Source organism: Silurus aristotelis, assembly GCF_946808225.1.
Source record: "Silurus aristotelis genome assembly, chromosome: 1".
In the NCBI taxonomy this organism is placed as follows: domain Eukaryota; kingdom Metazoa; phylum Chordata; class Actinopteri; order Siluriformes; family Siluridae; genus Silurus; species Silurus aristotelis.
In genome coordinates, this window is record NC_139574.1 from 16,835,382 (window position 1) to 16,849,489 (window position 14,108).

The 14,108-nt window shown below is 36.1% G+C and overlaps 1 protein-coding gene and 1 long non-coding RNA gene across 5 annotated transcripts in view; one reads left to right on the forward strand and one right to left on the reverse strand.

The window, feature by feature from the left end:
- LOC310730850 overlaps positions 1–14,108 on the forward strand; it is a 69,839-nt gene that overhangs the window by 23,898 nt on the left and 31,833 nt on the right. The window lies entirely within an intron of this gene.
- The window catches only part of rbms3 (RNA binding motif, single stranded interacting protein), a 130,613-nt gene continuing 118,420 nt past the window's right edge, over positions 1,916–14,108 (reverse strand). For all 4 annotated transcript variants that reach the window (XM_083547586.1, XM_083547584.1, XM_083547585.1 and 1 more), the window contains exons 11-14: positions 10,834–10,944; positions 10,653–10,742; positions 8,450–8,577; positions 1,916–5,875 (exon numbers count right to left, since the gene is read on the reverse strand). In XM_083547586.1, coding sequence (XP_083403712.1) covers positions 5,872–5,875; positions 8,450–8,577; positions 10,653–10,742; positions 10,834–10,944 — 333 coding nt within the window. In that variant the 3' untranslated portion in view covers positions 1,916–5,871. The remainder of the gene's footprint in view (positions 5,876–8,449; positions 8,578–10,652; positions 10,743–10,833; positions 10,945–14,108) is intronic.

Consider the following 14,108-nt stretch of genomic DNA (forward strand, 5'->3'; position numbering starts at 1 on the left):
TATTCATTAGTATCAAACCATTTAACAGGTAAACAATTAAAATGTGTTTTGTTTTTCACAATTTCCAATAGATACTATTAAAAAAATCCACATTCACCTCAATGAACATATTTTATATATACTCTCATTCTATTTTTCTTGCTTGTTTTTAAAAGATGTGATATTGACTGACAGCACATTAGCATGTCATTGATGTCCTAATGCTGTTTTTTTGTTTTTTTTTGCTAAAAATAAATACAAATAAAAATCAACACTGTTTTACAAAAAAATTTAAAATAAATGAAATGCAGTAACTTGCCTCATTTATCAACCTTTTAGTAAAGTTGTGTGGAAATGCTGATTTTCTTTGAAATCACATGTGTATGTTAATCACCCACTCATTTGCATGGAGTGATAACCACAAATCTCCATAAAAGTTCAAATGCACAGAAAACTTGGGTAGGAAACAAATGATCGGGTTGAAAGGCAAGAAAACAGGAGGTAAAGTAATTTTTGACTCACTTCTTTGCCAATAAATATATTTGTATTGAATAATTCATTTTACTTGCCTTAATGGATAAATTAGTGTTGGCTTGCTTTCATAATTTTTTAATAATTCATACATTTTTCATCAATAATAATAATAATAATAATAATAATAATAATAATAATAATAATAATTTTTCATAAATCATTCATACAATTTCATGATGATTTTGAAACTGTGAGTTTCTCATAGTCTCAGAACATGTAAATTAATATAAAGAGTTTGACAGAGATATATAATATTATCAGTCCCTCAGAATGAAGGTGTCTGCAAAATGTAAACATAATGAACAGAAATATAAACTCAGAATATTTCATACATAAAATTGTAATTTAATTCAAATTGTATAATTTGAAGTCAATAAAATGATTGTTTACATTAGTTACATTAGTCAGTCAAAGAACATTTTTCGGAAGTTACAGGATTTTCACGAATACAAAATTTCTGGTGTAAATGCTCATACAGAGGATTTACGCATAAATCTGTTCATCCAGCTTGATGAATGAGTTCCATTGTTAGGAAAGTACTTTGGTAAAAACTGAGATATTGTAGATTAACATCTTTTTCTAGAGTTTAAACACATTTTCTTAAGTTCATGGGTGACAAAAGATAAACAAACAAACAAACAAACTAAAAAACATTTTTATTTTAAAAAGTGGCTATATTGCACTTCACACTTAGATTATAAGTGTTAGATTATAACTGCTATTGGTGTATTCATGGTTTTTCGCAGGTAATCTGCAATGTGTGTGCCAGTCATTAACTCTTTGATTCTTGGGAAAAGAAGAACAAATGAGCTACTATTCCTAGAAAAACATCTCTGCCTCTTCTGCAAAGCTAAATGTCAGATATGAACGTTAGAATTGTGTGGATAGGAAAGGGTATTGTGTGATAGAAGGATAAAAGGTGAAAGGTCAGTGAGAAGTCTGAAACAGCCACTTGTGGAGAAGGACAATCACTCTATCGATCAGTATGGCAGAGTGGGAGGAGACCAGGCGTGGAAGGTCACTAACCACAGCAACAGAGTGCCCTGAACACTCATTCTTTTCATCTCTGCATCACTATATACTGCAATGTAGTGGAATGTATGAGAATCTTTCTTTTTTTATTGCCATATTTTGTGTATACTATACAGCTTTTCACAGTATCTCCACTAGTCAGTATGTGCGAGCATAAGCTGCACATGCATAGCATATCATTTATGTATCTATGGTCCCCTCCGCTGGACTCCTGGTGAAACTACAGGTAGCGTGTCGTTCTCATGAGTACTCATTTACTTGAGTTGAGATCTCTTCTGTGTCAAAATTCTGCAAATGTCTTTATTTTTTATTCCCTCTAAAGTGTCACTAACCAAAAAAAAAAAAAAAAGCAAACACAACATTGTGCAAATGAGATTTTCACCTTTTTTATTGAAAGCTTCATTGAAATAATAATCCATAATAAACAGAAGTTTAAACTCAACATCCACTGATTTACAGAAACTCTCAGGATCACTACTCGAACACACAGGAGCCATGAATGTGCAGCATGAAAAAAGATAGCATCCTTGAATCGGTTCACTTCCATAATTTTTTCATTAACACGTACATTTTTGTAAAAAAAGAAGAAAAGATTTCCATAAATAGTTAACTTTTTCCTCTCGAATAATTCAATTTGTCACAGAAGCGTTGCTGTTTCGTCTGAATTTGGTAGATCATAGTGGATAGCTGTGCTCACACAACATCCTTTACAAAGCCACAGCTCTTGACTGATCAGTAATGATTCTTGCTTGTTTATAATAACAGCCAATTACAGAGAAAAAAATCAATACATAATGTGGGAATCTTAACGGCTAATGAAATTCATAGTGTTATTATTTCTTGTGTTAAGGATTCAAGTTAATTGCACTGTAAATCTCAGCAATGAGTTAATTAAATCATTTATCCGATGGAAGAAAAAACACTGCGATAAACAACTTGCCATTGTTCCTTAAAAGTCAAGTTTTTATTACGGTTTAGCGATTCGTTTAGGGATCATGGAATATTTCATTTTATATGCTATAGATCTGCTTGTCAAGATGAATTTGACCTGTTTTTGCAGAAGGTGAACAGTTTAATTCGGCTTGCTGTTGGATTTTTCAGTGTGAAAATCCTATTAGGAATGGAAGAGCACAGTTACTGTAAGCTATAATACAGCAACAAAATGAGAGTTTAGTTCCACCCTTTAGAGCAACTCCCTCTGTATCTGTAGTGTATATATTCTGCTATACAAGAGACATTTGGACCCTTTCCATGGTGTGAATGTAGCTGCTCTGCTAACACTGTGGTCCTTATCAAAGCAGCAGTCAGTCATTTCTTTGCCTCACATCTGCCACTGCAGCTCTCCAATACTGAATGCTTTTTTTTTTTTTTTTCTATTAGCAGCAATTACATGATAAAATGAAAGTTCCAAAAAAACACAGTAGAAAAGAAACAGAATTTGTTTCATTGAGAGAAATGGAAATGTGTAGCAAGTTCGACCTCCACACTGTAACAGAGCTTTCCTTGATTGGTTACACACTGCAGCCTATTCATCAGGACACGTGGCAGAGAGTTTCTTTTTTTCATATTCATTCCACCTGTTTCATTATACTCATTATTCTAAAGACAAAAAAGCAAGAAAAATCCCTGTCCCCCCTCCACCCCCCACTACCACCCCTTCCCAGCATCCACATAGTTTAATTACATCACTGTGAGAGAATGTTTCATTTATGGCAGTAGAAATCTAACTCTATGGTATCAGCAGCTACCAGTTTGCTTTAGCAACATATAAAAGGGAACACACAGAAGAATCTTCACCACAAGTCACCAGCTTTGCTAAGACCCTGACCTGTAGCTTCTTGAATAGGATGTTAGCCATTACGTGCTGAGGAAGAAACCGGTTAGCACCCAAGTGATGCCCTATGTGAAGAAACAATGATAAGAGATGAAGAAACTATTCATGCAAGATTAACAAATAGCATTAAGTTGGTGCAGCAAATGATCTGAGTCCTTAATTCAGAATAATATAGTCTTGAAAAGACTTGCTTGAAATTTTCAGCATCATCATGGAGAGGGAAAAGCTTAAAATAACTGCAGCTATAAATGAACACCGTGTACCATACAAAGCACATCACTGAGAGCGGAAATGTCACTATGTGTATTTAAACTTTGTGTTGAGAACAAAATCATTATTGATCATTAGTGAATAATGGATAACAACTAAAGGTTTTTTTTTCTGAGGTGAGGTTAGAACTAGCATGTGTGGTCTAAACAGTTAGCATGTCTTGCCTGGTATGTTTCATTCTTATTTAGATTTAGCTCTTCATTGCTTTTTTTTTTTTTTTTTTTTTGACAAGGCACTGGAGTAACCACCTGATCCCACTTTAAAAAAAATCATCTTGTGTTTCATAGTAACTGATTAATTTCACCTGCACTGGGGTTTTCAACAGCTGTGTATGTGTGAGTGTGAACATTTTGCAAAGTGGGACATTTACTTGAACGCATCCAGGGGAAACACTATGGCACAAAGAGAAGAAATTCTGTCAAGCTTTATCATGCCGCCTCTCAGGTAGTTCACTCGCAGTATGCATCCTATACCTATACACACTTAGCTTCCTGTTTCCTCATGGTAAAAATGCTTAAGACTGAGGTAGCAAACTGCAAAGGAGTTTAAATACACACATGTGACTACTTGAATTTTGGCAAAAGGGTATGACATGTTTGTAACACTGAGGACGTGAGAAAAAACCCTTCAAAACGTTTCCTGAAAGCTTGTCACTTCAGAAAAAGCTGATCCAGAGGAGCCATGGTGAACATGTAACACTGAGAGACACGGAGTCAGTAAACCGTGGGTGCTGTAACAGACATGTACAGAGTCGAGAGTCGGAGAACTTTTCTTTTTACAGTTTCTCTAATGCCACCTGCTGGGGATACACCACACTCAAAACACAACGCATGCAATCTAGAAGAATTGTCCTCTCTCTGTCTGAGTGATTGGTAGGAAAGCTGCAGCAGAGGAAGGAAGTTTAATTCCAGAACCCATCCCAAATGTAAGTACTGGTCTGGCCATCAAGGTCAAACAAATATTTATGAGACACAGAGACTAGAACAACAAGGCAAAAAAAAAATATATAAAGTAGAAAGAAAAAAATCTACTCCACTGTCTCTACGGGGTTTCTTCTTCTTTGGTATAAAATATGCCATCCATGGGCTGCATTTGATCCACAGCTAAGAAAGACTAAAGAAATTGTCAACAATTTCCTATTACTATTGCTTTTTGCACACATTTGCTTTATTTTAATTCAAAAGCTCCTATCTACGTACTTTTGCACTGCCAGTAATTTTTTTTCCTGGTTTTAGTTTTAAATTTTTTTTTTTTTTTTTTTTGCAATGAAACAAGCAAAGCAGGCTGAAAACACCTTAAAGCTCATAAAAATATTGCAGATAAAAACAATAATGCCATTAAAAATGATCTCCACTACACAATAAACTGCATTTCCCAGGATGCAGTGATTTAACATTTTCTTCTTCTTCTTTTTTTTTTTTTTTTTGCTAAAAAATGCAACTCTCTTTAAACACCACTATATTTTGAATGTCCTTTCTTTTAAACACAATGTCGCCACCGATAATTTAAAATGTCTTCACAAGACCTTTCTCATTCCTCTGTACACGTAATATGATAAGACCCCGCTCCATTTGTTCTTTCAGACAGCTTTTTTTTTTCTTTTGATTTTTTAATTTTTTTTAATTATTTTTTTTTAACCTTTTTTTTGTTTTGTTTTGTTTTTTGCAACAAGACGTTTAGTTTGGGAAAAGTCTTGGACGTTTCTCAAAATTAAGGCAACAAAGATGATAAACATTGATATTCTCTAGAAAACTAAAATATAACTCATAAAAAAAATCAAAACTAAATGTAGCTTAGAATCTGAGGAAGACTTCTTTTTTTTTTTCTTTCTCATTCTCTTTTCACTCTCATGCTTCCTCTAATAGAAAACTCACCATAGCTGAAAACCTACCTGCACATTCAGAAAAGAACTGGAAAACTTTGTACTTTGTACTTGAAATTCAACACTTCATGAGGAACAATGTCTTGTAAAGTGGTAGATATCCATTAAAACTCTAACGCCACGACTGCATATCTCTCTCCTCTCTGACCATGATGTAGGCTTCCACTGGCTTCACCTTGCTCTGCGCAGATGTCTGATAAATTCTCTTTTTTGTTTGGTGCTTGTGCAATGGTGGACCCAAACATCTTCTGCTCAGTCTTTCTTTTTTTTTTCGTCCTCAGCACAGTCCCCCAATCTCAAGGCAACGCAGTCACCCAAACACCCCCTCCTCCTCCTCTTGTTATCTGATCACACAAGGAACAGGAAGAGCAGCAGCGACGGATCAGGCAGTTACCGATGGATAAAAGAGAAAGAAAAAATGGTCAAGACACAACGGCATTTAAGCCTAAAATGTAAACATAAGCAAGTAAAACAAGACCCTAGAATGAAATCCTAATATTTTTCTTAATCCTACAAGAAGTTACAGTTACAATGATATTTAATATGAGGAAATTGATAACAATGATCATGGTCATGTTTCTCTGTGAACCCCTTATACAAAAGCATTAGAGTTTATTTTCTCACTCACCATGTACTAAAGATGTTCATGACACATTAATAACAAAAATATTTGCCAAACACAGTCCAATAGAACCAAGAAATGTTGGATACAAGCTGGATATAATGCTGGCATTAATGTTTTTTTTTTTTTTAGAAAGAAATGGAATTGGAAGATGGTTTGTTTGAGCAGAATGTGCAGATTTCAACTTTTTATAGGTAAATACACTTGGAATATTTATGAACATTAGTACATGATTAAAAAAAGTGGCATAGTGCAGTGCTGATATAAAAGTAATGTCAAGTCAAGTCAAGTCAAGTCAAGTCAAGAAACTTTTATTGTCATTTCAACCATATATAGCTGATGCAGTACACAGTGAAATGAAACAACGTTCCTCCTGAACCCAGGTGCTACATAGAACAACAGTGTATTATTTATGTTATAAATAATACACTAGTGGTACTAATACACTTTTCCATAGCAGTTTCATGCTTCCAAAGTTTTGGATAATTGGGATAAAAAATCATATACGATGGTGTTGGTGTACAGAAAAATCAGAGGAGGTAAACATGGATGCATACTGAGCAGGTGGATTTATGCATACTGAGTCTTCTTCCAGGCATATCAACATATCAAACCCAGTGCCTAGTAGTTTTATCTAAATATGGAACACCAAAAGGACCATAAATGTTCCAAAATAGATGATAATTTTAATACACGTGCCTTGTGTAGTTTTCTTTTCCCTCTGGATTTTTTTGCTATGAGGTGTAAATTACTATGTGCCACTAAAGTGTATTTGACTTGTCAAAGCGGTGAAGCATAAAAAATGTGTGAAAGAGGTATCAAATGCATCTCAAAAACTTGAAACAATGTGCAAAGTGGGATCAGCTATATGTGGTATTCCAGCTGTTAGTAGTGTTTAAATAATTTGTATTTTCTAAAATGAGACATGAAATACAAAAACACGTTTAAAAAGTACATGTGTTATGGCAGCATTTAAGCACAACTATTGTAAAACTATAATTCTTATTAAGCTCTATATGTCTATATGTCATGTAGTATTAAAAGAATGGTTTAAAAGAGGATATCCTGTAATTTTGAGAGTATAAATATCACCTCCTTCCCAAATAATTAGATTATTCCAAAACTCCAAAACCATATGGTTTAAAACCCATTTTATGTGAAACCATTTCACAAAAATGTCACAGTTTCTTTTCTTAAGTTGTTTAACAGAACTTACACCTCCCCCAACACCAAAACCATATTTATTCCGTATTTTTGTATGTACACTTATTTGATATTTTGATTATCATTATCAAGTTAAATAAGCATCCACCAAAGGTCATATGAGGGTGAAAGTGAAAATGCAGCAAAGTTTATGTGGAGTAAAACACATTCGCAATGCTAGTGGTTTTCTAGCAGCATTGATATTGCTGGCTACTGTGCATATGAACAGGCTATTTTAAGATTTTAAATAATATCTATTTTTGCTTTACCTAGATAGGTTTTTATTGGGATTGTAGCAGTGCGGATGGATGTGTGGTTTTGCTTCCCTCTGGTATGGATTGCAATACAGGCTAAAATAGAAGCTTATGTGCGACGTACAATTGCTTTATAAAAGCAATGTAATGTGTAGTTTGCACAGATAACTGAGATTGTAGTCAGGAAACTACAGTGTTTTCATTTTGTCTTAAGGTAATCATGCCCACACATTTGTGGACCAACAGGGGTTCACAAAGTTTCTCTGTTTTGGCAGATTTTAAAAGTTGCTATGATTACATTGTACAGTGCTTTAACCAGTACCCAGTACAATCATTCATGACCACAAAAATAGAAATAAAGCCAATAAAATTATGAAATTGACTTGTGGCTAATCAAAATAGCGACATTGCAGCATTAATCTGAAAATTATGCTTGTGCTGGCATAGAAATAGTGAGCTGTATGTTATAAAAACTGAAATCTTAGACATATCTGACTTCATAAATATATAATCTTTATAGATTGAGATGTCTAAATTATCATTATCACTAAAGTATAATGACTATGGTGTGAGAGCTTTGTTAAAATGAATCAAAATGCAGGCAGGTTGGAGTTTCACAGAGAAAGCTACGCCATTGTGTCAATTTTACACTCTAATAGGCCTAACTTTTTTTCAGTTCAAGATGATGGTCTCTTCTTAGTGAGGGGTGGGACTTAATATGATGTAAATTACATTTAATGTAGCAATGTATGTGTAAATATTAAGTGGTGCAATCTCTCTAAACTCCCGATAATGACTAAGAACTGCACTAATTATCACGTGTATAGGTAGAGTCTCACTTAGCAGGCTGGTAGGAGTAGGTGGGTGCGTGATCGGCTGTGCCATCCACACAAAGGGACTGCTGCTGCCCACTGGCATCCTGGGATGAGGGAGGAACGCTCTGCGGAGAAGCCTCTGTCACCACACCCTGAGAGATAGAGATATCATAAACATGGGTATATCTCTGAGAATCATGTGACCAAAAGCAAAAATAGAAAGGAACTGAAAGTGAAATACTGAAAGAAAATCAACGGAAAAAAGACATTCGATTTCTATTTCTTTATAGGAGGAAATGCAGTCAGATTCTGTGTACTTCAGAGATGTGAGAGAGATTCATATTTTGGGAAAATAAATGGCAAAATATATCATTATATATAATAACACTACTACTACTACTACATTTATTACAAAAACAACATCTACTACTACTACTACTACATCTATTATTAATAGTATTACTAAAAACATTAATAATAATAAATTAAAAGGTTAAATGCATGTTTGTCTTAAATAAACGTTTAAAAAAATTTATATATATATATATATATATATGTGTGCTAGATTGCATTTCTACATGTTTGCTGTAATTTATACTCACAGGTTCTGCCTGACAATCAGTCAGTGAAACTGTTTTAAACAGTATTTAAGAGCATCTGATGCAGTCTGCAGTGTCTGATGTAGTGTCTTTCATCATTTGGCCAATAACCTTGATTTCTCAGTGACTGGATGACCCAAAAATATTACCAATCTAGCATTAGTCTATCCTTTTTGATGAAGCAAAAGTGCCCTTCAAACAGATGTCTGCATTTTTGCTTTAGCAAATCATATAATTACAGACATCTCATAAGCCTTGAGAGTGGAAATCTGCAATGACACACATTCGTGTATATTCCTGATAATGATTAATATTTTCAAGGGGACTCTCTGTCAGATAATTTGTGAGACTACTGCTGATTAAGTAATGTTCTAGATCAGCTTTAATTCAGCTGGTCCTCATTAAGCTCAGTTCCAGTGGGTGGTTGAAGCCTAATAAACACTTTATGCTTTTCAAAATCGTAAAGACATAAAGAGCCTTGTGATCTGCTGCCTTGTCCATTGAACGATCTGCACATGATGCTCACTGTTGTGAAGTGGCACGTGTGCAGCATCAGCAGGTATTGCCGTGTTAGAGCGCAGGATAGAAAGTTTGTAAAGATAAACTACCTCAGGCACATGACCCTGTGTGTAGTGTTATTCTTGCACAATAGAATGCCAACTCCCTGACCAGGGTTCTGCGGCGGTCAATAACATAATCACTAGTAACAGCAGGCAATCCGCAACACTCACATAACACAATCTTTCACCCAGAGTGTCCCCTGACACTCATTTTGTCATGATTTGGCAAAAACTAGACATAAACCCCATTCTGTAGTTATATTTATGTGTGCTTTTGGATTATGATGAAATATGAATTAATAAATTTAAAACAACAGTTTTCGGAGAAAGATTTTTGTGAGGTTTTTTTTACTTTTAAAATGAAATGAGCATTCATGTCCTTGGCAGAGCACTCTCAGCCATACTACTATTTCCTGGGTGCACAAAGAACATAGAGTGGCCTTCTTTTGATTGCTCGTCTGAGTATTCCAACCTTAACAACCAAGACTTTGCTCTCGCACCCTCATTAACTGTTATTATATCACAGCATGGTTTTGGTGTTTACGCAACGCAGTTTGGTTTTAAAATGTGGTTCTCGTGTATAATCACTACTACAATTAACTATACCTAACATTTATGAAAGGAGGTTCCAACTACAGTTCCTTTTTATTGTTTACCAGTGTGGAAAGTTTTTATAAGAGTACTGTGTTTTTACTGCTGCAGTTTTGTCTTATTAGTTTTGTTATTCCACACTTGTCACTGTTTTTCTGCTAATATTAGTAAATAATTTGATTTACTGTATACTGTAAATCACATCATGAATCAGGCAGATTTTGAAAAAGTTAATAGTCCAGAATTAGGAGTTTTCATTCTTAAAAGGTTCAGAGAACATATTACTATTATTGAATATAAATTGGCAAAAATGGTTTAGCTCGTTAATGTCTTGAAACTGTATTTCCCGATGCTTGAATTGGAAGTCATGACACAAAACAAAAAAATTGTATCACTATGAGAAAGCTGGTAAAGTCATGCAGTGTGCACTAGAGGGGAGTGAAGAGTACAAAGTGTGGTAAGTGAAGGGCATCTTACCTCCACTGAGAGGGCTGAGGCAGGCACCGCAGTGTACTGGGGAATGTAGGTTCCCTGCATAGGAGCCGCAGCAGCTGCCGCTGTCATATACTATACAGACAAAGTTAGAACAGCCACTCTGGTCAGATTCTGGTCAGAAGAGTTGATCAAATAGTTTACTGGATTTGAAAATGCTGCTTACAGTGCCAGTGGTGCCGAGGGACAGATGGTTCATCTGCTGGGCGAGGGGCCCCATCATGTTGGCTGGTTGCATGGATATGGTGTGGTCCATAGCTGGCGTAATCACAGCACCCTGTGGTTGCGCGCACGCACACACACACACACACACACACACACACACACACACACACACACACACACACACACACACACACACACACACAAAACATCACATGTCGGAACTCATGGATAAGGGAAAAACAACCTATTTAGGTTCAGGTCTGGATAACCTTCCTCACGAAGTTAATACCCTTGTAATGCAATACATACACACTTTTTTTATACAGTGGAACCTCGGAGCTCGCGGCCTCAGCGCTCGAGACCTCGCATGCTCGCAACTTTCATTCCGACCGGCAACTCTCATTCAGATCGGCTCGTGAGCAACTGCAAGCTGCTCAAAACGCTAGTTTTAACATTTCTAATCAAGGTTTATCTCATTAAAATTGTCTAATAATGAAGTGTTATGGAGTGAAATAGTGTTATTTACTCATTTAAATCGATTTCGTATAGTGTTCTTTGGGTTTTTACTGGGTTGGAAGGGGCATATGAAAAGGTCGCAAAAATTCGGAACTCGAGACCGGTCTTGGTCCCTAACCCTCGCGAGCTCCGAGGTTCCACTGTATTCACAAATCTCTCTCTCTCTCTCTCTCTCTCTCTCTCTCTCTCTCTCTCTCTCTCTCTTTCTCTATCATTCTCTCTCTCTTTTTCTCTGTCATACAAAGGAATGATCTGAATCACTCCAGCTGGGCCCTATTATGGGGGCCAGACATATGTTGTTCCACTTCAACAAATGAAATAATGTGATCCAAATGTGCGTCATGCATACTTCTGCAGAGATGATGCATTGCTCACTTAGCACTGGGGTTCGCACACACTGCGGCTGTGTTTACGTTTCGACTATGCTGTTTCATGAGTGTTAACACATGTGAGGTAAAAGAAGGCACAAGCTCCTGCCATTCTTAACTGCTCACCTAACTGCGTTCCATTGCGTGAGTGAATATCATGTGTAGCAATGCTGTGCACACTCATGTCTTGATTACGATTAATAAGTCCAAAGGGATTCTCGGTCAGGTAGTTTCTCAAAAAGTAGTTATTTCCTGAAGTTTGGCCAGATCGTGTCTGGAGTAACCACAGTGCTGGCTAAAACGTGTGTTTTTAGACATTTTTGCCTAGGCCTGCTCTATCTCTGATCAAATAGTTTCATTGTGTGTGTGTTACCCAGGTTCTTCTCCAGGAGTAAATAAGAGTGCTTCAGTTTGTTGCATCGAGTAGCCTGAGCAGACCTCAGAACCCCAGAAGTTGAGGTATGTTATTTAGCACTGAATTATTTTAATAAATAAAGCAAAATCAAATAAATATAAGAATGAAGCGCAAGAAGTGTGTTTTGTAAATTTTACTCCGCAAAACTCTATCCACCATTACTGAGTTGCTCAGTCAGAAGTAGACCATTTTGGAAGTCATCTAGCAATATCAGAAATGAGATAAGAAAAATGTGTACAACTCCACAATACAGAAATAAAATACATTATACACACTAAAGTACTTAACATTCTCCAAAAAAAATTTTTCCCGGATGAGTGGATGTTATTAGAACAGTAAATGGAGACAAGATTTTTATTGGCATGTTTAAAATGTTCACATATGAAACTTAAGGTCAGGTGTCCCCAAGTTGTCCATGTAGTGCAGTATAAGCTGCATGGTTGCTATTTAAATGAATCTTTATTCATGCAAAAATATAAAAAAAGACTCGCTCATATGTTGCCTCAGGGCATAATGAGGTCATATACTACGGTCCAATCCACTATTACTACTTGGTTTGGAGCAGAACAGGCCCCCAGGTGACCCCAGGAAACAATTATACAAAAGTCTTTGCAACTTTATGCATTAATATTAATGAGCAGATGTTTGGTCAGGAGGCTTGTCATTTATAGGGTGGATGATAGCATCTGTTGTTACCAGTGATTAGTTTATACTGACATTCTGTATGGCAGAACTAACTTCTTAAACACTAACATCTTATACTTCAGACAGTTAGAACCTTAAACCATGTCAGGTGATTATGGCTGGGGTGCAGGCAGTGTCCCAATTCACTCCTAAGTTGTATTAATAGAGTTAAGGTAAGCGTTCTATAGCAGGCCACTCAAGATCTTCCAGTCCAACCCATGAAAACCATAATTTCTTCATGGATCTCACTTTATGCACAGAGGCACTGTCATGCTGGCTCGAGTCTCCTAGTTCTAGTGAATTAAAAATATAATACGTCTGCATCCAGAACAGCCTTTACAAATTAATGCCTTTGTTGTAACTTTGGGGAAGGACCACATATGACTGAAAAATTCAGGTCTGCCAATACTTGTCCATATATATGTTCAGTTGTTCATTACTAATAAATCTAATATTATACTCTTCTACACTTAAAGTGTTTACAGGGAAAAAAATACACAATTAATATAAAATAGCAGTCTGAAACCCTAATTCATTGATTTACTGAATTATCTACAGTAACTGCTTTTTTTTCTAGCTTTTTTCCAAAGCACTCTCTAGGTAATGATTCTCTGCTGCTGCTTTTTAAGAATGAAATTTTTTAATTATTTTTTATTTCTTTTTTAAATTTGCTATTTGAAAAAAAAATCTTTCTATTCTGGTTCAACTAAAATCTTGCTCTACTGCATTTGACAGACAATGCAGACAAGGTATATGAACGATGCAATACTGACTAATAAATCATGATCATGCTGCAACTGTAACATGAATTTAAATGTCTGTGATTAGCCAGCCACAACGCAATCTTTCTCACAAACGATCTAATGTGGCGGACACTGAACAGGAAGCAATTGGATTGAATTTGGTTTTGGATGCAATGCAATTAGCTCCTAAAAACTCTCATGTAGCATTTTGCGGCAGTATTGTTTTCGGGGTTGAGTGTTGCTTTGAGAGTCGTTTCACACACACAAGAACATAGGCGCTTTCTCCCTCACAGACACACAGGCACGCTCAAAGTGCACTCAGACTCGGTGTCTGTCTCTGTGTGAGTGCAGCTCAGCGGTGCTTGTACTGTCAGTAAGTCTGTTTAAAGAATAAACCGTACAGACACTCGGCGTCAGAGGAGCTCTGTCTTTATCCTATCCGTTAGAGCTAAACTGCTGGAGTTGTTCCTCTCATCTCTGCTACGCCCAGGGCCTCCAGCTACGAGCTCCCCCACCTCCAACATGCTCCCATAATGAGAGAAGGAAAAAG